This window comes from Anabrus simplex, chromosome 1 (assembly GCF_040414725.1).
Source record: "Anabrus simplex isolate iqAnaSimp1 chromosome 1, ASM4041472v1, whole genome shotgun sequence".
Lineage (NCBI taxonomy): Eukaryota > Metazoa > Arthropoda > Insecta > Orthoptera > Tettigoniidae > Anabrus > Anabrus simplex.
The window spans coordinates 1172581412-1172606072 of NC_090265.1; the positions used below are offsets into that span (position 1 = coordinate 1172581412).

At 39.0% G+C, this 24661-nt stretch overlaps 1 protein-coding gene across 2 annotated transcripts; it reads left to right on the forward strand.

Annotated features, from left to right (window-relative positions):
- The first annotated feature begins 511 nt into the window (after window positions 1-511).
- On the forward strand, window positions 512-20912 carry LOC136858160 (U11/U12 small nuclear ribonucleoprotein 25 kDa protein). 2 transcript variants are annotated; one of them, XR_010858610.2, is made up of 3 exons: window positions 512-920; window positions 14505-14835; window positions 17893-20912. XR_010858610.2 is itself a non-coding variant. In XM_067137498.2 (2 exons), the coding sequence occupies exons 1-2, from the start codon at window positions 648-650 to the stop codon at window positions 14745-14747; spliced, it is 516 nt and encodes a 171-aa protein (XP_066993599.1). In that variant the 5' UTR covers window positions 512-647; the 3' UTR covers window positions 14748-15620. The 2 variants fall into 2 exon arrangements, 1 of the variants encoding a protein (XP_066993599.1); XM_067137498.2 differs by lacking the exon at window positions 17893-20912 and having other exon boundaries at window positions 14505-15620.
- Window positions 20913-24661: the final 3749 nt, after the last annotated feature.

Consider the following 24661-nt stretch of genomic DNA (forward strand, 5'->3'; position numbering starts at 1 on the left):
AAATAAAAACTTCCTTAAGGAACTCTATGACCCAGGAAAGGTTGTCGGCCTTGGCGATCCTTTCTATAGAAAGAGATCTGCTGATGGAAATCGCAGACTTCAATCAACGGGTGACTGACAAGTTTGCATCAATGAAAAACAGGAGGGCGAATTTTCAATTCAAGTGAGGTAAGAATAACTGTAGTTATACTCTTATTTCCTGTGTTTTAATTGCTGGATATATTTCAATTTTAATATGAATGCAGTTCATTACATACGGATACTAGGGATTCTTGTTATTTCTATTAGATTCTCATTTAAAACTGCAACATTGAAAATGTTAGTGCAACACCCAGCCTCGGATACGACCAGCCGCCACTGGCATAGTGGCTGGACGACAGAGTCCATAAGCATCAAGAAAGAAAGAAAAGAAGTGTTGTGACTGGGTAATGGCTTTTCAGCAGCGCCCAAGAAAATCCTACAAAGAGGAGGAAGAAGAAGAAGGTTACGTTAGGCTATGGCGGCGTGTTTGTTTGTTTGTTTGTCGTGGGTTAGAATTTATTACGTGGTATTCCTTTCAAGTGTTTTCAAAACTGGCTATATTTTACGTGCAGATATATTGAACCGTCATTAAGGAGGATTATTGCTAATAGATCACTATTTCAGTTATGGCTAATGAAGTGCAAGTTCGTGAAAACACGATGTTAACTAGTCATTCAGATGATGGAGAGACTGACAGTGAACACGAAGTGTTGTCTCATGAAGAACTTTTAGAAATTACGACATCTACTTTGAATGATATACTTAGTCGTGATCCAGTACTTAGTGATCTACCGAAAGGTGTCACAGTAGAGGAAGTGAATTCTCAAATTGCTCTAGAGCACGGACAGTCAATAACAGTGTTCATTGAAAGATTAGATGGAGAAAGGATACCAGTTGTGGTGAGTTGTTAAGATGACGGAAAAATTGTCAAACAGGTTAGGAGGCAGAAATAGAAAAAGCTTGATATACATGACAGGTTAGATAAGGATACAGTCCAAATCACTGTAACTTAATAACAAACTGAGCGAGTTGGCCGTGCGGTTAGGGGCGTGCAGCTGTGAGCTTGCATTCGGAAGATAGTGGTGCTGCCGCCAGTGGGATTCAAACTTACTATCTCCTGAATGCAAGTTGAATGCAGCATCTTCCTGAGATCTTCTCCTTGCTTTTCTGAACACAACTGTTTTCTCCTTGTTTATTTCAAGTTTGTTTCGGTGTGACTTGTTATCAAGAGTTTGAGTGATCTTTAGAGGTCATTTCAAATCAAATCAAATCAAAATCTCTTTATTTGCAAATGAGGTGTCTACCTCGGTGGCAAATGGTACACTAAAATACATTATTGTCAAGCACTAAATATTAAATTAACAAGAGAAGAAAATTTTTCCTATAATACAATATTATACAATTTACGCTAACAATGTTTTCTATTAACACACAGCTCATCCTTAATAAATTTATATTGTTTACAAAATTCTAATTATAATATCTCCTGTACTACTTACAAATATAGTCAACTGATATACAGTATGTGGAATTGCTTCAAATGATACTATAAAACTGGTATAACATTAATATTTACATTGCATTTATTTATTTACTTTTTTTTTTTTTTTTTTACCCGTTCTGGATCCTAAGTAGCATAACGACCTGCTGCGTCTTAACCAGAGCCCCTTTTGCCACCACTTTTCAGAGTTCCTGAAGGGCCTTCACAGCTACCGTAGCGGTCCCAGGGCCCTCGAAGTCCCCACTGTACTTCACCCCTACAGGCAGTCTCCTACTTTGGCTGTCCAAACTCCTTAGACCAGGGGATGGAATTAATTTATTCACACACATTTTTTTTATTTACAATAACCTGCACCGGTCGAATGCCCTCTAACACTTCATTTATTTTCTCTGTTGCTGTTTATTCTCTTCTTGAATATCTGTACAGATTTTGGAAAAGGATCAAACACTACCGCTGGTAAACTGTTCCACTCCTTCACACCCTTCCCAATGAATGAAAATTTACCCCAATCGCTTCTGCTAAAATTCCTTCTAATTTTATATTTGTGGTCAGTCCTGCCGATATAATTATTTTCCAACTGAAGCCTCTCACGGATATCTCCCCATGCTTCTTCTCCTGTATAGGCTCTATATAATCCTGTAAGTCTAGTTTTCTCCCTTCTCTTACTTAAAGTTTCCCACCCAAGTTCCTTTAACATTTCTGATACACTACTCTTTCTCCTGAAATCCCCTGTTACAAATCTTGCTGCTTTCCTCTGCACACTATCTATTTCTTTTATTAGGTATTCTTGGTGAGGATCCCAAACACTGTTTGCATATTCCAATAATGGACGAACCATACTCAAGTAACTTTTTTCTTTTAATTCTTTGTTGCATCCTTTAAGTAGCCTCATTATGACATGTAATGATCTGTATGCTTTCCCAACAATGTCATCAATATGACCCTTCCAGTGCAAATTACTTTCAAATCTCACACCTAAGTATTTGCACTTGCCTTCTTTTGGGATAACTACCTCATCCAAAGTATATTCAAATTCAGTTTTAAAGCTCCTGTTTGTAAAAGTTGTAACAGTTGATTTGCCTCCATTAACCTTCATATTATTTTCTTCAACCCATTGTTGGATACTTTCAAGGTCCCTTTGTAATTCTGAACAATCCTCAATGTTGTTTATTTCTCTATAAACAATTATGTCATCTGCATACAATCTTATTTTTGATGTTATATTGTTCCCTAAATCATTTGCGTATATTAAGAAAAGTAACGGACCGATTATACTACCCTGTGCAATTCCCTTCCAAACTTTCTCTTCCTGCGATACATTATTTCCTACTTTGACTTTCTGAACCCTTGAATTTAGAAATGCTTTTATCCAACGTGTAACCCTTACGTCCAATCCTATTCCCTCCAATTTCTTTAATAATATTCCATGTTCCACTCTATCAAAGGCTTTGGAAAGATCTATGGCTATGCAATCTAACTGACCTCCTGAATCCAACTGATCTGATATGTCCTGCTGAAATCCCACCAGTTGTGCCTCACAAGAAAATTTCTTTCTAAATCCATACTGGCTCCTCATGAACCAATTTTTATCATCACATATCCCTCTGATGTACTTCGATATTAAACTCTCCAGAATTTTACAAACTATACTGGTCAGGCTGATTGGTCTGTAGTTCTCTGGTTTCCTTTTATCACCCTTTCCTTTATAAATTGGTATTATTATAGATTCCTTCCATTCCTTTGGTATTACACTATTATTTATGACATAGTCAAAGAGAAATTTTAAATAAGGCACTATGTACCACCCCATTGTCTTTAATACCTCCCCAGTAATTTGATCACTTCCTGCAGCTTTTCCTTGCTGAAGCAGTTGGATTTCTCTGAAAATATCTTCGTTTGTGAATGAGAAGCTTCTTGTTTCCCTCTGTCTCTCTCCCTCTCTATCTTCTGTTTCGGTTTCCAACTCTTGACAATCATCTACTGAATCTCTAAATTCCCTACTAAATAGGTTTGCTTTCTCAGTATCTGTTAAATAGTGTTCACCCCCTTCTCCCACCATTGTAGGAATTTGGACTCCTTTTCCTTTTTGATTCCTGATATATGAATACAGCTTTTTCCATTTCCCTTTGTGGTCATTACCCTCTTGAAGTATGCCATTCATATAATTCTCTTTTGCTTCCTTTTTCACTCTATTCAGTTCCCTCATTAGCTGTTTTCTAGTTTCCCTACTCTCCCTACCCTCTTTGATTTTCCTGTTTACTATTCTACATTTTCTTTTTAATTTTCTTATTTCCCTTGTATAATAAACAGGGTCTGAGGTCATTTTACCCTTCTTAACAGGTACAAATCTCTTCTCTCCTTCCCAAATAATTCCTTTAAATTTAGCCCAAAGTGTATCCACGTTACTCCCTTCACTTATCCAACAACTGAATTGTGATTTAAGGTAAGTCCCAAATTCATCAACTTTAGTTTTTCTGTACAATTTCTTGTCTTGTGTAAACCTCTTATTAAGCCTTTTTGGTACGAGTCCTACATCCATTATTACAGCCTTATGGTCTCCTATTCCTTCAATTACCTCAGTTTTATCAACAATTTCCCATGGTTTAACCAAGAATACATCTAGTAGGTTATTGAGACGAGTCGGTTCTTGTACTACTTGTGTAAATCCTCCCTCCCAAATTAACTTATTTGCCAGTTTCTGTTCATGGGCTTCACTTGCAGCTCCTTTCCATTCAACTTCAGGCAAATTTAGATCTCCCCCAATTATTACCATATCATTATTATTGTTTTTATGAGTATAATCTATTATTTTTTCAAAGATTTCCATGTCTCTTTCCTCTCTTCCAGGCCTGTATGTTCCTATAATTCCCACCTCCTTCATATTATCACAAACTAATTTTATCCCTAATATTTCATCCCTTTCATCGGTAAACCATTCATGTGAACAGTAAGTTTCCTTCACCAGAATAAACACCCCCCCTCCCTTTTTATCTCCTCGGTCTCTACGATAGACTGTGTACCCTTCTGGAAATACTTCTCTATTACCCACCCCTTCTTTCAACCACGATTCCACTCCTATCACCACATCAGTCTCATAAGATTCCATCAATGTACCGAATTTTAATTGTTTATTTACTACACTTTGACAGTTTACCAAGAGCAGTCTCAGACCCCCTTCCTCCCTAAAACTTGACTGTTGCAATTGGGTAACTTGAAATTCCTTACTATCCTGAGTTTCTTTTTCTAGTTGACTGAGCCAGCTTGAAGTACAGCTGGCTCTTTCTACTAGTTTTCCTGGTCAGTATTATAACTCAAGGGAGTTGCCTGTTTTACAGTACATATCTTAAGATTAATAAAATCTAGAACAATATTTGCTATCTTTCGTTTACCTGAATTGTTTAGATGGAGGCCATGTTTTGTATAACAGTATCTCTCAAAACTGCTGCATTCAATAACCTGAGTATTCCGAAAATGTTTACAAATTTTAACAATATCTGTATTGACCTTGTCCACTTCAATATTCACACACGAGTCTCTACTCAAATCATGCCTGTGGGGCACGTTCACTACAAAAACGTTAGTGTGGGTCAGCTTCCCTAGTGTATGTTTAAGTTGTGATCTTACATTCTTGGCGTCGTCGCGAGCTACGTCGTTCGTCCCACCGATTTTTGCTTGTTGGTTCAAGGGTCAGAGTATACAATGATTTTGTAGGTAGGCATATTTGTAGGATGTTAGCTGTGGTGATATTGAAGAGAAGTCTGTTAAGGGGGTCTCCCTGAAGAACTCCTCTTGTAGGCCTATGTGTGATACCATTATTACTTTTGACAATGTGACCTACCGAGCTCGATAGCTGCAGTCGCTTAAGTGCGGCCAGTATTCGGTATAACTTTACATCCCGCAGCCCAACGTTTATAACATTATAAGGAAGAGATGTGTTCATTGCCATATCTAGGAACCCACCATCCCGCCCCAAGAAGTACGTTTTCTTTTATAACCTAATAAAGAGCAGCAGCCGCCATCATCCACGACTAAAGTAGCTTCTTGCATTCTCATTGGTCAACGTGAACAGAATGTGACGTCATTGCCATCAATGCTGAAAAATACATTGCGTTACCAACCCGGATGAATAAAAGCACAAACAAAATACACCACGTAAAATAACAATGCGGCTTGTAACCATCCGGACCAGTGGTCTTGTCCAGATCCTATCCAAACCGTCCGCACAGCATGAACCAGTCCAGACCAGTGGTCTTGTCCAGATCTTATCCTAACCGTCCGGGCGGCAAGAACCAGTCCGTACCAGTCGTGTTTCCACACGAAATTAGGGGCCTAGGGCTTCTAACTGTCCAGACCAATGGTCTTGTCCACGGCAAGAATCCTAACCGTCCAGACCAATGGTCTTGTCCACGACAAGAATCCTAACCATCCAGACCAATCGTCTTGCCCACGGCAAGATTCCTAAACGTCCAGATCAATTGTCTTGTCCACGACAAGAATCCTAACCATCCAGACCAATCGTCTTGCCCACGGCAAGATTCCTAAACGTCCAGATCAATTGTCTTGTCCACGTCAAGAATCCTAACCGTCCAGACCAATTGTGTTTCCTCGCGAAACTAGGGGCCTACGGCCGCTTCACGGCTTCTAACCGTCCAGACCAATGTTCTTCTCCAGATCCTATCCTAACCGTCCGCACGGAAAGAACCAGTCCAGACCAATCGTGTAACAATAATCACCACCGCCAGCTATCGAAGCACCTCACTCAATAGTTCCTCAGTACAGAGTTTGGCAGCTCTGAGCATAGCTTCAAACCCAAGAAGGCCGGGAGCGTGTAAACAAACGACAGTCGTTCCGTGCGCATCTGAATATAGCGAGCACTGGGCTGCGAGAAGTAAAGTAATAATGCAAGAAGTCTGTTAAGGGGGTCTCCCTGTAGAACTCCTCTAGTAGACCTATGTGTGATACCATTATTACTTTTGACAATGTGACCTACCGAGCTCGATAGCTGCAGTCGCTTAAGTGCGGCCAGTAACCAGTATTCAGGAGATAGTGGGTTCGAACCCCACTGTCGGCAGCCCTGAAGATGGTTTTCTGTGGTTTCCCATTTTCACACCAGGCAAATGCTGGGGCTGTACCTTAAGGCCACGGCTGCTCCCTTCCCACTCCTACCCCTTTCTTATCCCATCGTCACGATAAGACATATCTGTGTTGGTGCAACGTAAAGCAACTTGCGGAGGGAGGCAAGACAATGTGACCGACTCATTGATGCTAATAATGTTGTACCGTAACTCAGTATGTCCCTTATCAGGGTAGTGGTATTTACATCTAGTCCTATCTTCCGTAGTTTTGTAGAAAGTGTCTATGCTATCAAAAGCCTTGACATAATTTTTGAAGACCCCGATAGAACTTCTGCTTTAGTTTGCGAAGAGTTTCGAGGATGTCATCTAGTAGGTTTTCTACTGCTTGTAGACAGGAGCGTCCTTCCCTGAATCCATACCGTTGTTTGGGGATTTGTGGGTCTGTGACTTCAGTGACTTATTTATGTTAGAATAGTGGTTGAACGAGTTGCTGTCCAAGGCTATGCCTCTGGTCATCAGTTACACCTTTGCCTTTGTTTATTACTTCCAGTTTCCAGGAATATAACCTCAACATCAGCGAGACCAAGACAGTGCTGATGGCAGTCAACAGAGATGGGCGTCCAGAAAGTGTAAAACTTGGAGACTACCAGCTAGAGTGTGTGGATAGTTTTCCTTACCTTGAAAGTGTAACCTCCAGTGATAATTTGATCAGAAAGGAAATTACAAACAGAGTGTAAAAGGGATCAGAATTTTACCAACAAGTAAGAACACTTTTTATGGGATGACATGATTCCAAAACTGGCCAAGCTTATGATGTTTAACACCTATTTCATACCAATATTGATCTATGGTATTGATGCGTGCACCCTCACAAAAAGAGATTCATCTAGACTGCAAGCATCGGAGATGAAATTTCTTAGATCCACCATCCAGAAGACTTGATATATTTGGAGTGTGCAGATCGGGAAAGGGTAGCACTGACGCGGATTCGGAATTATTTGATAGGATAGTCAGCTATGTGGGAAATGACATGGAAAGAAATGTGATTGTAGCGGGAGATCTGAATTTGCCAGATGTCAATTGGGAAGGAAATGCGAACGACAGGAAGCATGACCAACAAATGGCAAATAAGTTAATATTGGAAGGACAGCTGATTCAGAAAGTGATGGAACCAACCAGAGGGAAAAATATCCTGGATGTCGTGCTGATAAAACCAGATGAGCTGTATAGGGAAACTGAAGTAATAGATGGTATTAGTGATCATGAAGCTGTTTTTGTTGTAGTTCAAAATAAATGTGATAGAAAGGAAGGTCTTAAAAGTAGGACTGTTAGGCAGTACCATATGGCTGATAAAGCAGGCATGAGGCAGTTTCTAAAAAGTAACTATGATCGGTGGAAAACGTTAAATAAAAATGTAAACAGACTCTGGGATGGGTTTAAAGAAATTGTTGAGGAATGCGAAAACAGGTTTGTACCTTTAAGGGTGGTAAGGAATTGTAAAGACCCACCTTATTATAATAGAGAAATAAAGAGACTAAGAAGGAGGTGCAGACTGGAAATGGCTGTGGAAGTAAGGAGAAATTGAAGGAACTTACTAGAAAATTGAATCTAGCAAAGAAGGCAGCTAAGGATAACATGATGGCAAGCATAATTGGCAGTCATACAAATTTTAGTGAAAAATGGAAGGGTATGTATAGGTATTTTAAGGCAGAAACAGGTTCCAAGAAGGACATTCCAGGAATAATTAATCAACAGGGTGAGTGTGTATGTGAGGATCTTCAAAAGGCAGAAGTATTGTCAGCAGTATGTAAAGATTGTTGGTTACAAGGATGATGTCGAGATAGAGGAGGAGACTAAGGCCAAAGAAGTAATAAAATTTACATATGATAACAATGACATTTACAATAAGATATAAAAGTTAAAAACTAGAAAAGCAGCTGGAATTGGTCAGATTTCTGGGGATATACTAAAGACAATGGGTTGGGATATAGTACCATATCTGAAGTACTTATTTCATTATTGTTTGGTTGGAGGAGCTATACCAGATGAATGGAGAGTTGCTATAGTAGCCCCTGTGTATAAAGGAAAGGGTGATAGACATAAAGCTGAAAATTACAGGCCAGTAAGTTTGACATGCATTGTATTTAAGCTTTGGGAAGGCATTCTTTCTGATTATATTAGACATGTTTGTGAAATTAATAACTGGTTCGATAGAAGGCAATTCGGTTTTAGGAAAGGTTCTTCCACTGAAGCTCAACTTGTAGGATTCCAGCAAGATATAGCAGATATCTTGGATTCTGGAGGTCAAATGGACTGTATCGCGATTGACCTGTCTAAAGCATTTGATAGGGTGGATCATGGGAGACTACTGGCAAAAATGAGTGCAATTGGACTAGACAAAAGAGTGACTGAATGGGTTGCTATATTTCTAGAAAATCTCAGAGAATTAGAGTAGGTGAAGCTTTATCTGACCCTGTAATAATTAAGAGGGGAATTCCTCAAGGCAGTATTATCGGACCTTTATGTTTTCTTATGTATATAAATGATATGAGTAAAGGAGTGGAATCGGAGGTAAGGCTTTTTGCGGATGATGATGTTATTCTCTATAGAGTGATAAATAAGTTACAAGATTGTGAGCAACTGCAACGTGACCTCGAAAATGTTGTGAGATGGACAGCAGGCAATGGTATGTTGATAAACGGGGTTAAAAGTCAGGTTGTAAGTTTCACAAATAGGAAAAGTCGTCTCAGTTTTAATTACTGCATTGATGGGGTGAAAGTTTCTTTTGGGAATCATTGTAAGTATCTAGGTGTTAATATAAGGAAAGATCTTCATTGGGGTAATCACATAAATGGGATTGTAAATAAAGGGTACAGATCTCTGCACATAGTTATGAGGGTGTTTAGTGGTTGTAGTAAGGATGTAAAGGAGAGTGCATATAAGTCTCTGGTAAGACCCCAACTAGAGTATGGTTCCAGTGTATGGGACCCTCACCAGGATTACCTGATTCAGGAACTGGAAAAAATACAAAGAAAAGCAGCTCGATTTGTTCTGGGTGATTTCCAACAAAAGAGTAGCGTTATAAAAATGTTGCAGTGTTTGGGTTGGGAAGAATTGAGAGAAAGAAGAAGAGCTGCTCGACTAAGTGGTATGTTGAATTGAAATAATAACATTAAGTTATTCTTTGCACCTTGATATTTATTACATGTAAGTGGTATGTTCCGAGCTGTCAGCTGAGAGATGGCGTGGAATGACATTAGTAGACGAATAAGTTTCAATGGCGTTTATAAAAGTAGGAAAGATCACAATATGAAGATAAAGTTGGAATTCAAGAGGACAAACTGGGGCAAATATTCATTTATAGGAAGGGGAGTTAGGGATTGGAATAACTTACCAAGGGAGACGTTCAATAAATTTCCAATTTCTTTGAAATCATTTAGGAAAAGGCTAGGAAAGCAACAGATAGGGAATCTGCCACCTGGGCGACTGCCCTAAATGCAGATCAGTATTGATTGATTGATTGATTGATTGATTGATTGATTGATTGATTGATTGATTGATTGAAGATGGACAAGTTAAGAAATCAGGAGATGAGGAAAGAAACCAGAATAAAGACATCCTTATTAGACCGAATTGGCACATCCAGACTACGGTGGTACGGGCATGTGATGGGGATGGAGCCTACAAGAACAGCCAGAATAAATTTGGAAAGATAGCTGGAGGAGAAAAGACCTGCAGGAAGACCTAAAACCTGATGGATGGACATGATCAAGGTTGATGTAGTTACCAGAGGATAGACATTGGATGATGTTCTCCATGTCAAGTTGTATATGGACAGGAAGAAGTGGACGAGGTTCCTTAACATTACCCGGGAAACTGGAACTGCACAATGATAATGATGATTACTTCCAGTAGTCCGGTAGATCTGCTATATCATGACAATTACTTAGGAGTTTCTCCCGTATGTTCGCTAATAGTGAATATGATGCTTTGTTAATTGAAGATTCTGTCAGGTCCAGCTGCTTTGTGCAGTTTTAGATCTGTGATGGTCTCTTCAATTTATTTCCCATTAATTAGATTGTGTGATTGTCATGGGTGGTCGTAGAGTGTGGAAGGCTGTGAAACTTCTCTCAGGATTCAGGATATTTGTGAAATATTTTACCAAGTCTTTATATGCATGGTGGGTGGTAATGGCAGTCTACTTTGCTTCAGAGCTTCAAACTATTCTGACTGGATCAGCTATTTTCTGGGCTTCATTTTCTTTATGTTGTCTGTGTTTCACTTTCAAGAGTATTTTGTGTATCCTTCTTTGCACCTTGAAATAAAAACCAATAAATCAGAATCCTCATGCTTCTGCTTTCATTTGTAGGTGTTTTTCAATGCATAATTGTAGGGCCTATATAAGTTAAAGTATGGAAGTTATATGTCACTCAGTTTGTAATGGGGGTAACCAAAAATGTTGATGGAAGATAGAATGGAGCATACTTACCATGATGTTTAATGTTATTCATAAATTGCACTGCAAGCTCTAAAATGAAACAGCTAAATGGTTTAGGTGATCATGGCAATAAAACTCCTCTAGCTTAAAATTACTCATCCTTGATCATTAGGATCATGGCTGACCTTGTCAAAATTCAATATTTAAAAAAAAAACTTAATAATTAGGTTTTATTGTTATAGACTACCTTTTCATAATGGATTAGTAGGTAGGATTGATAAAATTTTTGTGGATATACTAGGCCTAAAGGCAGTGGGTTGGGAAATCGTACCTTATCTGATGTACTTACTTGATTTCTGTTTTTATGACACGAGGGAGAGATGATGTGTACAAAGGAAAGTTTCATAAACATATCAATGGTTCAGAGCAATACTATCATGGCAGCCATAAGTCCCCATGGCAATTTCTGGCATGCACGGGAACTTTTGCTTTAATATAAGACATGAGAAATTCTAGTTACAAGAGTATTGCTCTGAACCGTCGTTATAGCAGATAATTATAGGCCAGTCAGCTCGACGTGTTGCATGTAAGCTCTGGAAAAGCATTCTATCTGATTATAGTACACACATTTTAGAAATTACTAACTGGTTTGATAGAAGGCAGTTTGGGTTTAGTAAAGGTTATTCCAGGTAGGCCCAACATTTAGGATTCCAGCAATATATAGTAGTTTTAGATTCAGGAGGTGGATTGTATCGCTATTGACATATCCAAGGCTTTTGATAAGGTACAGTAGATCAGTGAAGACTGCTGATAAAAATGAGGGCTATTGAACTAGATGAAAGAATGATTGAATGGGTATCTACATTTCTAGAAAATAGGACTCAGAAAAATAGGTTGAAGCATTATCTGATACTGTAATCATTAAGAGTGGGGGCCCCTCAGGGCAGTATATGAATGATATGAGTAAAGAACTTGAATCACAGGTAAGTCCTAGACAATGTTGTGGGATGGATGAATAGCAGACAAATGGTATGAGGGTAAATGGGATGAAAATTTATGTTGTAACTTAAGTTTCATCAAGAGGAAAAATGTTCTCAGTTTTAATTAGGCCCTACTATGTTGAAGGAGTGGAAGTACCGTACTTTGTGGATAGCACTGTAAGTACCTAGATGTTAATATAAGGAAAGATCTTCATTGGGGTAACCACATTAACATATTAACTGCCAAGCCATTTTGGCTTCCCTCTCCTTAAATGCCAAATTGATTTTAACACAGTATTTCATGTTTTACCATCCCTATTATGTCTATAAAACATGGCAAAAATCTGAAATGGGGTGGGGAATGAAACTGTCGTGTTGATCGGGTCGGCATGTTTATGTTTGGTCGTTATGGGTGTATAAAATTGAGCTGCCGACCTGATCAAGCAGTGGTCATTTAGAAAGAAGTACAAAAATTCAAAGACATTCTGTAATTTTCCACTTATAAATTACCGGTATGCATATTTATTCTATCTCAGGCTGTAAAAATTAAGAACTGTAGGTTTGAAATAATATATCTTGCATTGTCATGTATTTTTTTCAGTTTGTTAATATTTTGGTTACTGTTATGCAAAATTGTATGGCCGACCCGATCAGGCACACACAAGTATGTCTCATATGGATGTCATTCTAGAAGTGTTGTAAAATGTCTTGCCGACCCCATCGGACAATTGTCTTGCATCACTGACATGGCTCTTAGTCTCTCTTGCCGTCATAGTTTATATAACCTCCACTAGACTCCAGCAGTTCAATGCAGGAGAGACATTTTTAAACACTGAGCAATCAGCTGTTGCCAGCCCATTCAGACCGGTGGGAATTTTCACAGTTATCTAGGGTGTCGGTCCAGTTGGACCCCTATGGCAGCTAACAGGATTGCAAATATATGTTATACTTCCAGTATATGGGACCCTCACCAGGATTACTTTTGTGTATCACTGCAGTTCATGTGAAGGCCGTATGAGCGCAGATTGCTATCTTCTACCCACATTAAGATCTACAAATCTCAGTCCCAGTTTCTCACATACCCACTCCATAGTCTCATTTAAATCCCCAATTACCTTCCAGTCAGTATCCTTCCTACACACTATTCCACTGATAACAGTCTTTACTCCCTTAAACTCGTCCAATGGTGTATTTTCCAGAATCCACACATCCCCAGCTATTCTTGCTTGCCTTACCCTGTTGATACCAATTTGAAAAGCTACCACGTTCTCCTTACCCTTCTCCTTCCTTTCTACTTCCCTCAACATCTGCTTTGACCTAATTCTGGATAATATTATATCCTGGTTCCCTTTCCTCCACACACACTTTCCCCACAAGCCTAATGGTGGAGTCCCCCATGATCAGACCCTCTACCTTACCCACCTCATTAGATTTCTCCTCCCTACTGGACTTGACATAACCTACCTGTTCTACCTGGGCTGTTCATAGTCCTGTTCTACCTGCCTCTTTCTATCTTCTGTTCTATATTTCCCTTTCCTCTTACCTCCCCCTCTTCTATAGCACTTCCTGTACTTAACCTCTTCCTTCAGGGCTGGTTTGCAGCCTCATGTTTTTCTTTTCAAATTTGCTTTATGTCGCACCGACACAGATAGATCTGATGGCGACGATGGGAGAAGAAAGGGCCAGAAGTGGGAAAGCAAGAGGCCGTGGCCTTAATTAAGGTACAGGCCAGTGGCTAGTGTGAAAATGGGAAACCATGGAAAACAATCTTCAGCGCTGCCGACAGTGGAGTTCGAATCCCCTATCTCCCGGATGCAAGCTCAGAACCACGCACCCCTAACCACATGGCCAACTTGCCTGGTATCAGCCTCATGTGGAATCGTGTTCAATTTCATTCATCATTCACCTACATTCCGATGGAGAAAACTGAATGCAAATGGTTAAGGCTCAATCAGAACAGTCCAACACTCATACTTACAGTTCACAACTATTGAATGTAATAGGAGAAGTTTTGTACCACATATACCTATGTATGTAATAATGTATAATATAGTAGTTTAATGGAGTTCCTTGGCCAAAATGTGTAGGATTTTTAAAACAAAATGTAATATCCCTGTGGTTTGAATTCCATGTGCAACTGGAGGTTCACTGTTTGTGATCACAGTATTAACAGTCACGTAAAACTACAAGGTTGTTTTAATTTAATAGATTTAATTTGTATTTGAAATATAATTATTTGTTACCTTTCACCTAACCTAGTGGTAAAGAATTTCTCATCTCTGTTGTACAGCTTTCCCTTCCTATCCCATTCCCCTCACTTACTCACTCACTCACTTATTGTTCTTGCTATTCTAGGCCTGCTATTATGAAATCTTTAGTGCTATTCCAATTCTATTCCAATAAAATGGCCACATTAGATTCTTCATCACAAAATATCTGGTTAACCTGTGTATGCTTCTTATTTAAGGTATATGTGTTCTCTCTTACAGATTCCTCAGAAAGAAGCAACAGTTCTTGATCTCAAACGTGCTTTCCGTCGACACATGACTTTGAAATTAGCTCGTGAACGTTGTTCAGCAAAGATCAGCTGGCGTTATGTATGGAGATCCAATTATTTTTTGTTTGAAGGCCAAAAGCTGAAGAACAATAAAGACTTACTGACTGGCTATGGCATTCGCAACAAGTCTAAGGTTACCTTCATAAAACGTCTTAGAGAGAAGGGGGCTGAATGACTGGGAATATATGCAACATTCTTTTTATGATTTGGTACAACTGAGCAATCCAGTTACTTATGAACACAGTTAAAAAGAGTTTTGTTTGGTAAGCTGTAAAATAGTTATTTCCATTGTACCGTAATTCATTAAAGTATGATCTTTAATCTTTGTTCACACTCCTAGGCCCCAAAATGAGACAGCTTATCAGCAAATTCTTAAATACTTAACACACAGAGATGCAAAACAACAATAACAGCAGTAATCTTTGATTCCTAAACAGAAGAAAAGGTTGATTCATTGTAACAGTAGTTTAATCCTCTCTTCTTCTTTTTTTCTTTTCTTACTAGCTGAGATACCTGGTGCTGCCCGAGATAATTTGGTGATTGTAACAATGCCATTGTAGGGCTTTTGGAATCACTACATACTGATTTTTCTGGTGGCAGCACAAATGAAATGAGCTGAGTTACCCTTTACATAGGAGAAAGAAAGATACGATAGAAGCAGCTCGACCTCAAGTCAGCATCTGTAATCTCCTCAGTGTCCGTCCCTGAGACATTAATGATCACAGCAAAGCAGACACTGACCAGAAACTCCAGATGTTTAAACTGGAATAGGAAGTTGTTTGAAATTATAGAAATGTGGAGAATGAACTATTTTATCCCTTCACACCCTAACAATATCATTATATTGGCGATTCCCTTGGAGGGCCCTTATATGAAAGCAAAGGCTTTTACAGAACTTCGGAGCTCTAGCCAGAGATCCAGTAAAAACAAATTCTATAAACTAATGGAAAATCACTTTAATAGACCATAGTAACCCAATGAGAAGCCGTGTATACTCTATAGTCAAAACTGGCTGGGAGCTATTGTGTGGTGGTAATAAAGCCTTAAAATGATTGACGTCCATTAGTGTAGTAAACAACAAAATATGACTGAAAAGCATCTCGGTCCATTTAAGCATAAACTTGCTGTCAATGTTCCCCACCATCGCTGAGATCGGTGACACTTACTAATGCCAGGCTCCTCACTTTCATCTATCCTATCTGTCCTCCCTTGGTCAACTCTTGTTCTTTTCCAATCCTGCTGCTATTGCGTTACGAGTGCTAGGGAGTCTTCAGTTTCACATGCTTCGTGGCTCTTGTCTTTCTTTGGCCGATACCTTCATTTTTTGAATTGTGGGATCCCTTCCATTTCTTTTCTCTGATTAATGTTATTTAGAGGACGATTGCCTAATTGTATTCCCCCTTAAATCAATAATCACCTCACCACCTTTCAAAAATAGTTCATCCTAGGGCCTGAAATCATGGCTTTCTGGATCCAGTGGGCCTAAGAGTTTTGGCCTTGATTTTAACTAATTTCAACCTCGGAGTATAAACACCTGTTTTATGTAAATTGGATTGGTCATTTAAAATGCCAAGGTAAGTAAAGTAATCTCATGTCCTTGTCCTGAGATGAGGTATGCTGCATGTACCATTTTAACCACATATCAGCCCTCCTGCCAGCCTTAAATCTCTGGCATTACCAGGAATTAAACCCAGGCCTCTGAGGGCAGCAGCTATAGTGTTAACCCTTTTGCTACGGAGGCGAATATGCCAAGATAATAGACCGACATACAAAAACTATGGTACTAGTCCCAGTCATCATAGAATGACCTACAATGTCAAGAAAAGATTATTCCTGGTGAGAATAACCACAGACAAGCCAGACAACTCTTGAATTTTTATTTATATAGATGCAGTACTGTTTGACTAGAGTGGTGAAATTTGATGCATCAGTGTAATTACAACATGTGCAAACTAAAATTAGCATTAAGCAAGTGGAAATAACTTCTCACTGAACACCAAATATTATTGTTTGGATTTAAATTCTGTTGAACTTTGTGGCAAACATGATGATATGAAGCCCTTAGAGAAGTATGAACATTTATATCATCTGACAATCTTGTATACCTACCATGATACAGATGTACAATATGATTTGAATTTTTTGCTGAAGTAATGTAACTTGATGTTGGATCATCACTCGGCTGCACGTTGAAATGTTATTCTCTATTCATCTTAGCTTCAAAAAGTGGCAGCTATTCCTTCTTCTATCTAAAATTGTTCTGATATCATGCCCAAAAGAAGGTTGAAAGAGATTTCTGGAGTTTTAAATATATTTTTCAATAGTTTTAATTAATGTTATTTGCTTTACATCCCACTAACTGCTTTTGCAGCTTTGGAGGTGCAGAGGTGCCAGAATTTAGTCCTGCAGGAGGTCTTTTACGTGCCAGTAAATCTACTGACACGAGGCTGACATATTTTAGCCCCTTCAAATACCACCGGACTGAGCCAGGATCGAACCTGCCACGTTGCGATCAGAAGGCCAGCACTTTAACAGTCTGAGCCACTCAGCCTGGCTTTTAATAGTTGAAACAGAGTTGGAAATATGCTCATCTTCTATCTTTTCCACTTTTTTTCTTTTTTTCCCCCTGTAGTTTGCTTTGATTTTTCAACAAAGTAACTTGCATATGGTGACCATAGGAATCTTGGTACAAAATAAATTTTAACTAGATTTAACTAGGATTGTTGAAAGAATAAGAAACATCAAAATCGACTTTCAACCTATTAGGTCGTGTTACTTACATTTAGTACGCGTTGAAGATATGTTAGGTACAGAACAAAAATGGCCAACCGGACACCAGTGGGATCTGAACCCACAACCTCCCGATTCCGCGTCGGTTGCTCTACCAATTGAGCTATGGTGGCCTAGGACATCTTTATTCTGTTGGAAAGGATCTAAGCTACAGGTCTGGTACTACTGCCATCACACTATAGAGTGCGTTTATGTCTCCCGTTGAGGGCCAATACAATGAATATGGATTTTCACGATCGCATTGTAATCGAAATTGGTTGGCCATTTTTGTTCTGTACGTAACATCTCTTCAACATGTACTAAATGCACGTAACACAACCTAATAGGTTGAGGAGATTTTCACCAACTCCTCATTCGAATCTGCTATTCTGTTTTTCTTCTTAGCAGGTCCATGCTTGCTTTGAGCCTGAAAAATTAAAAATAACAAAAAATACCTACATAATAAAATATACAATTAAAAATAATAGGCCCTATAATAATAAAAAATTAAAATTTTCCTTTTTCCTGGAATAGTTTCATTTTTCTTGCAGGTACCAACTTCAGAAGAAGAATAGAAAGAAATTGCTCAAGGATTTAATGATCTGTGGAATTTTCCAAACTGCTTGGGAGCAGTTGATGGAAAACATGCGGCAGTAAAGAAATCCCCTAATTCAGGATCCCTCTACTTCAAGTACAACATTTTTTTCAGTATTGTGATGATGGCAACAGCGAATGCGAAGTATGAGTTCATTGTGGTTGATGTGGGAAACAATGGGCGAATATCACAGCGGTGTATTTAGTTACACGAAGTTCAGGAGAGCACTTTCAGATAATTCACTTGGAATCCTAGAACCTTCACAATTGCCGAATAGTCGGGGACTAGTGCCATTTGTTTTGTTGGCGGATGAGGCTTTTGCACTGACAGACAATCTTTTGAAACCCTACCCCCAAGCAGGATTAAATTTGGAGAAAATTATCGATTAAGTCGTGTTATTGAAAGTACCTTTGACATTTTAGTCAACAGATTTGGTATACTTCAGAATCCTGTAGCATTGTCTCCAGAAAAGGCTCAAAAGGTTGTCATGACATGTTGTTATTTGCATAACATTTTACGAAAACGCCAGCCACGAGCTTACATTACTAGGAATCCTGTAGATAATGAGGATTTGCAGGCTGGTAATGTCCCAAGCGGAACATGGAGAGATGTGGTTAATGAGGCAACGGCCCTTCCGCCAAATACCTCCAGAAATGCATCAATAAGTGCTAAGATGGTCAGAGATATTTATTGTCATTTTTTTAACAATGAGGAGTGGAGAGTGCGTCCAAACTGAAAATGTAATTTACTCAGATCACCAAGCCATCAAAATCTTCCTGCCTATGCCAAGGACACTTCGCTTCAAAGCGCAAAACCAAGTCGTATTTGCATGGAAGAAAGCTGATTTTTCTTTAATGAGTGACCTTTTATCCCTGTGCCCCTGGGATATGATTAAAGAGTCTCACTCTGTGGATGAAGCTGTGAGCACTTTTTATGACTTACTATATGCGGTCATAAAAGACAGCGTACCATTTCAAAAACTTAACATCAGAAAATATCCTACTTGGTACGACTCAGAACTAATCCAGAAACTGAAGGAAAAAGAAAGGGCGAGAAGGAAATACAAACGATCAGGCCAAGAGTCGACTATGTGCAGTTTTCCACATTACGAAGTGAATGTAAAAACTGCAGCATGTTAAGTACAGGGACTACGTTAGGTCGGTAGAAGATGACGTCATCACACACCCTAAGCGCTTTTGGAATTTCATTAATAATAAAAGAAAATCTTCCCGTCTGCCTCCCACTATGCTCATAAACGGAACTGAAATCCACGATAAAGATAAAATTCTAAACACATTTGCACAAACTTTCGCGAAGTACCATTCTCCTTCCGAGTCCTGCAATTCAACTTTTTCTCCCCTATTTTCAATAGATCCAGTGTCTATTCAAACTTCTGTGGTAGAAGTGAGACGGATCCTGTCATCGGTGGATATCAACGAATCATGTGGGCCTGATGAGATACCTGGCATCGTCCTCCGTGAATGTGCTTCCCAACTGGCAATTCCACTATGTGAAATTATAAATAAATCATTTAAGTGTGGGTGTTTTCCAGATGAGTGGAAAAAGTGTTACGTAATCCCTATCTTTAAGAAAGGTGATAAGGTGTTGTTCGATAATTATAGACCAGTAGTGCTGCTCTCACTTTTAATCGAAGGTGGCGGAGAAAGTCATATATAATAGCCTGTATGACTCTTTTAGTCAGTACATAGACCCATCTCAGCATGGATTTGTTAAAGGCAGGTCAACTGTTACCAATCTGGCAGTTTATTTATCTTCAATTTCCGATGCATTGGACAAAGGTAAACAGGTTGATGTGATATATACTGATTTCTCCAAAGCCTTCGACTCTACAACACGAAGCCTTATTGAGAAAGTTGTCTGCGTATGGAGTGTCCGGGAGTATTTTCGAGTGGCTAAAGAGCTACTTGACAAAACGAATATGTTTTGTCAAGTCCAAGGGTTTGATCTCTAACCCCTATCAACCTTCATCTGGCATCCCACAGGGATCACTGTTTTGTTTCTAAATGATATTACTACAGTCGTTCATAGCAGTGAATGTCTCTTGTGCGCTGATGACTTGAAACTATATAAAGTCATAGAAGAAGACAGTGATGGCGATTATCTACAAGAGGATCTGAAGAAAATATGCGAGTGGTGTGATAAGTGGTCCCTTAAAGTGAATGAAGAAAATATGCGAGTGGTGTGATAAGTGGTCACTTAAATTAAATAAATTCAAGTGTGGTGTCATGTCATTTACTCGGAAATTAACACCTGTATTTTACAGGTATAAAATCAGTGGAGAAAGTTTAAATCGTGTGGAGGAGTTTAAAGATCTAGGTGTAATTCTTAGTAACAGAAATGGCTTATCCTTCGAGAAACACATCGATGGTATTATAAAGAAATCTTTCAGACTCCTGGGGTTAGTCAAAAGGAATTGTAAAGATTTCAGTAATATTTCATGTGTCAAAACACTGTTTTGTTCCCTGGTGAGACCCTGTCTCGAGTATGGTTGTGAGGTGTGGCTCCCGTATCAGAAAGGCCACATACACCATCTCGAAAGAGTACAGATAAGGTTCATGAAGTGGATTAGTTTCGTATTCCTGGACATGCCACTCTCTTCAAGCAGGTATGAAGAGTTTGTAAACATTCTTGGAATGAATACGCTGGCAACGCGCCGAAAGTGTGCGAATGCAATGTTAGCGATTAAATGCTTGAAGAGTAAAGTGGACAGTCTGGCTATACTGGGGTTGATCCCACTTCATGTTCCAAGCAGACGAACAAGGCAGAAATGTACATTCCACCTGCCCAAATGTAGGACGGTTGCGCATGAAAATTCTTGGCTCATGCAAGCCCTTAGGATAATAAATCAGCTGGAAGGGTCACTCGACATTTTTCACCACCCTTCCACTGCAATTCATAAAGTTCTTCTCAAGCAAGGAACGTGATAATTTTGTAAAGTATGTAAATAATCTGTATAAAACATGTGAAGATTTATATCTGCTTGTATATATATATTTGTATGTATATTATTTATTTTTTATTTAATTTAATTTTTTTTTCAATTTTTCTATTACATCATCTATAATTGGGACATCCTGTAGGTGATAAATAAATATATTCTATTCTATATTCTAGTACTTACTGCGCCTTCACCAGTGTCACTTGTATCACGATCCTCGACTCCCGTCTCACCTGGGTTCTCAAATGTGTTCATCGTACTGATTGAAGCAGTTGGTGTTTCTTGACACAGAAGAAACTTCATTTCTTCAAAGTACCACAGTGAAGGTTCGACATCCTCTGCACCCGCACCACTCTTTTCTGCATCAAGAAGCTGCTTCACTTCCTTCCGGAAGTTTGTGCGCAGAGAATTTTTTTTAAAAATAACTTCTTGCTTATTGATGTTCAGGTATTTTCTCCCAATATTTCTCAATAAGCACCTCGCACTGTTCACCTTTTTTAACGCGATTACTGTAATCTTTGCTCTTAACGTCCCATAGAGGCGGAAGACCATGGTACATTTCGATTAACTCCAAAATAAACTTTTTCTCCTCCTGTTTGTCTGCCATCACGATACGCTCTCCCACACCTGTTGATACCAGCTGGCGAGAGGACGGGATATTGCCAACACACGGCACAGTATTTTGTGATTTGCACAATATATTTCAAGCTTTTTTGCTTTTGTACAATATATTGCACAACCCTTCTATATTAAGTATACACTATCAATTATATTGCACAATAATATTGCACGTCTTCACATCTTCACTTCTTCACATCCCTCCAACTTGCTAAGAAGCTCCAAGACAAAAAAAAAAAAAACTTTGTGGGTGGAACAATCAACCCTGTTCGTCAGGAAATCCCTACTGAGGTGAAGAAGTCCAAGTCTAAATTATATTCTACTACCATCTTGCGACAGACTGGGAACACACAATGAGGAGAGAGAGAGTGAAATGCATTTATTTCTGCTGCCCTCATTTGGAGGCTGCCAAAGAGATAAAGCTCACATAAAATATGGGTTGACAGCAACAAAGGTCGTGTAAAAAATATTGTCTGTAAATGATTAGTAAATCATATTGTACCTATTAGACAGTAAATATCACACCAGTTTTGAAGCCCACGAGGAACTCCTTATAGGACAAAGATATAGCTAGGAGTATAAATAATTTTTAACTATTGTTAATGAGCCTTTCAGGGCTCCTATCCCAATCTCCTTAATAAATTAGTTTGTCATCATCATTTTCATTTCATTTCCTCTTGTTCAGCTCCTGCCAGGTCGGGGTGTTGATGGCACTTCTCCACCGTTGCCTCTCCTTCCATCACTCCTCTTCAGTAATTGTATTCCGGCCAGTCTTCTTTTTCTTATACTGTTCTTGACAGTCCATCCTTCTTGCTCTGGGCCTCCCTCTTGCCCTCTATCCTTTTATCTTAGCCACCAACACTTGTTTGGTATTCTTCCCTTCTCCATCTTCAGAACATGTCCAGTCCAAACCATCTCAATTTATTCTTCTCCATCCTGTCATTCAGTTTTTCTACCCCTATCTCTTTTCTGACCTCAACATTTTCTTTTACTCTGTCTCTCCTTGTTTTTCCTACCATACTCCTAAGGAACTCCATCTCACTGGCTGAATTTTACTCTCATTTCTTGCTGTCAAAGTCCAAGTTCTGATGCATACGTTAATATAAGGGTATAGTACATCTTGTACATTAAGCCCGCCTGGTGGCCGTGATCGTTAAGGCGTTGAAGTCTAAACGGTCGCACACCGTGATTAGCCAGTTCGAGTCCCGTTGGTCGAAAAAAAATTCACCATCAGAATGTTGGCCGACAGGTGGTGGTATACAATTTCTAATCACTAGATTGTGTCCCAAAAACCTGGCTTAAATTCCAAACCTCTCCGCAGTGCACATATGGAGTGAGGGCATATGATGCTGTTGATGGTGATTCATCCGTCGGATGGGGACGTTAAGCCTTGAGCAGACCTGGTGGTGCTATTCGACAGGAGTAGGCTATGTGCCGGCACCGGGTTTCACCCTCCCCCTGCTATCATATATCATGTCATTAATTTCATATCAACTCTTCTGATGAGGTTGACGTCAGGAAGGGCATCCGGTCATAAAAACCTGCCACGACAGATTCATCTCACCTCATACCCGACCTCGTAGAGAAACCGGACAAAGGTTGGACAAATACACGGTACATCTGTACATTTCATAGAACTTCTCCGTTCCACAACAGGTTCCTTTCATTACGGTAGAACGTATTTCCAGCTTGTATCCTTCTGCTGATCTCCTTACCAACCTTGCATCTTGCATTATTTCACTTCCCAAATATCTGAAGTATTCAACAACTTCAAGGTTTTGTTCCCCGATACTAACAATTCCTTTTCCTTCTCATTCTCCTCATGTCATCACCACTGTTTTGCCCTTCTCCACACTGATTTTCATATCATTTTTCTCAATATTGTCATTTAAAACCTCTAGTTGGATTTGCACTTCTGTATTTTTGACTCCCAGATCACTATGTCATCGGCAAACAACATTTTCATATCCCCTCCATATATTGCCTTTGTTTCCTTTAGAATTTCATCCATTACGGGTTATTATAAACATAAGTGGAGACAGTACATGTCCCTGTCTTAGTCCAGTTTGGTTTCTAAACCAATCTCTTTCCCCACTGGAGTCTGGATTCGACTGGAACAATTCTTATACATTGCTTTCACTAGTTCCCTTGATTGCTTTCCACATCCTTTTCTTTCTAGGGTTTTACATGCCTTTTCTCTATTAACACTATTGTATACCTTCTCTAGATCAAGGAATACATCACCAGATCTTTTCCATATTCCCACTGTTTTTCCATCAGTAATCTCATGGTAAATATAGTGTGTATCGTTGACTTGCCCTGTCGAAATCCATACTGCTCTTCTAAATTTCTTTCCACCCTTCTTCTCATCCTTCTTTCTGTTATTCTCTTCAATATTTTGGCTACTTGCAACAACAGTGTAATTCCTCGATGATTGTCACATACCTTCCTGTCACCTTTCTTATATACACTGCTGGTATTATTACACTTATACGCCAATCATCAGGTACTTGCTTTTTCCTCCATATATACCTTAGCAGCCTATATAATTAATGTAGACCAATAGGTACTTCTGCCTTTTGTCATTTCCACACATATTTCATCCATCCCTGCTGCATTTCCTGCTTTCATTTGTTTAACAGTCATTTCCACCTCTGCCATTATAACATCACTCTTCATCCTGATTTACCATGACACTCTCTTCTGCATCATTTCTCACATTCAGGAGTTTATCAAAATTATCTTTCCACCTACTTTATCTCCTCTGGGTCCGTTATTACATTTCTACTGTCTTCCTTCACTTATTTGGTGTAGATTTTATCTTATTTTTTATCAATCCATACATCCCTTTTTTCACCATTTACATCCTTTTCCAACTCTTGTGTGAATCTCTCCCAAGACTCTTTCTTTTCCTCATTTACCACTTTTTTTTTACATTTACTTTTAATAATCCTGATACTTAATCTTACTTTCTTCTTTCCTATCTGTATTCCATTCTTACAATGCTTTCTTCTTTTGTTTAACAACTTCCTTCACCATTTTATTCCACCAAGGTGTCTCCTCTTCCTTCACTCTCACTGAAGTTCTATCACAAGTCTTCTTTGCACAGCTTACAAAAGTGTTTTTACATTTGTTCCATTCTTCTTAT

Excerpts from the sequence above, each read along its gene's own strand:
- LOC136858160 (XM_067137498.2), top strand. The coding sequence starts at position 648 with ATGGCTAATGAAGTGCAAGTTCGTGAAAACACGATGTTAACTAGTCAT. Across the intron at positions 921-14,504 it reads GAGAAAGGATACCAGTTGTG|ATTCCTCAGAAAGAAGCAAC; the intron begins GTGAGTTGTTAA and ends TCTCTCTTACAG.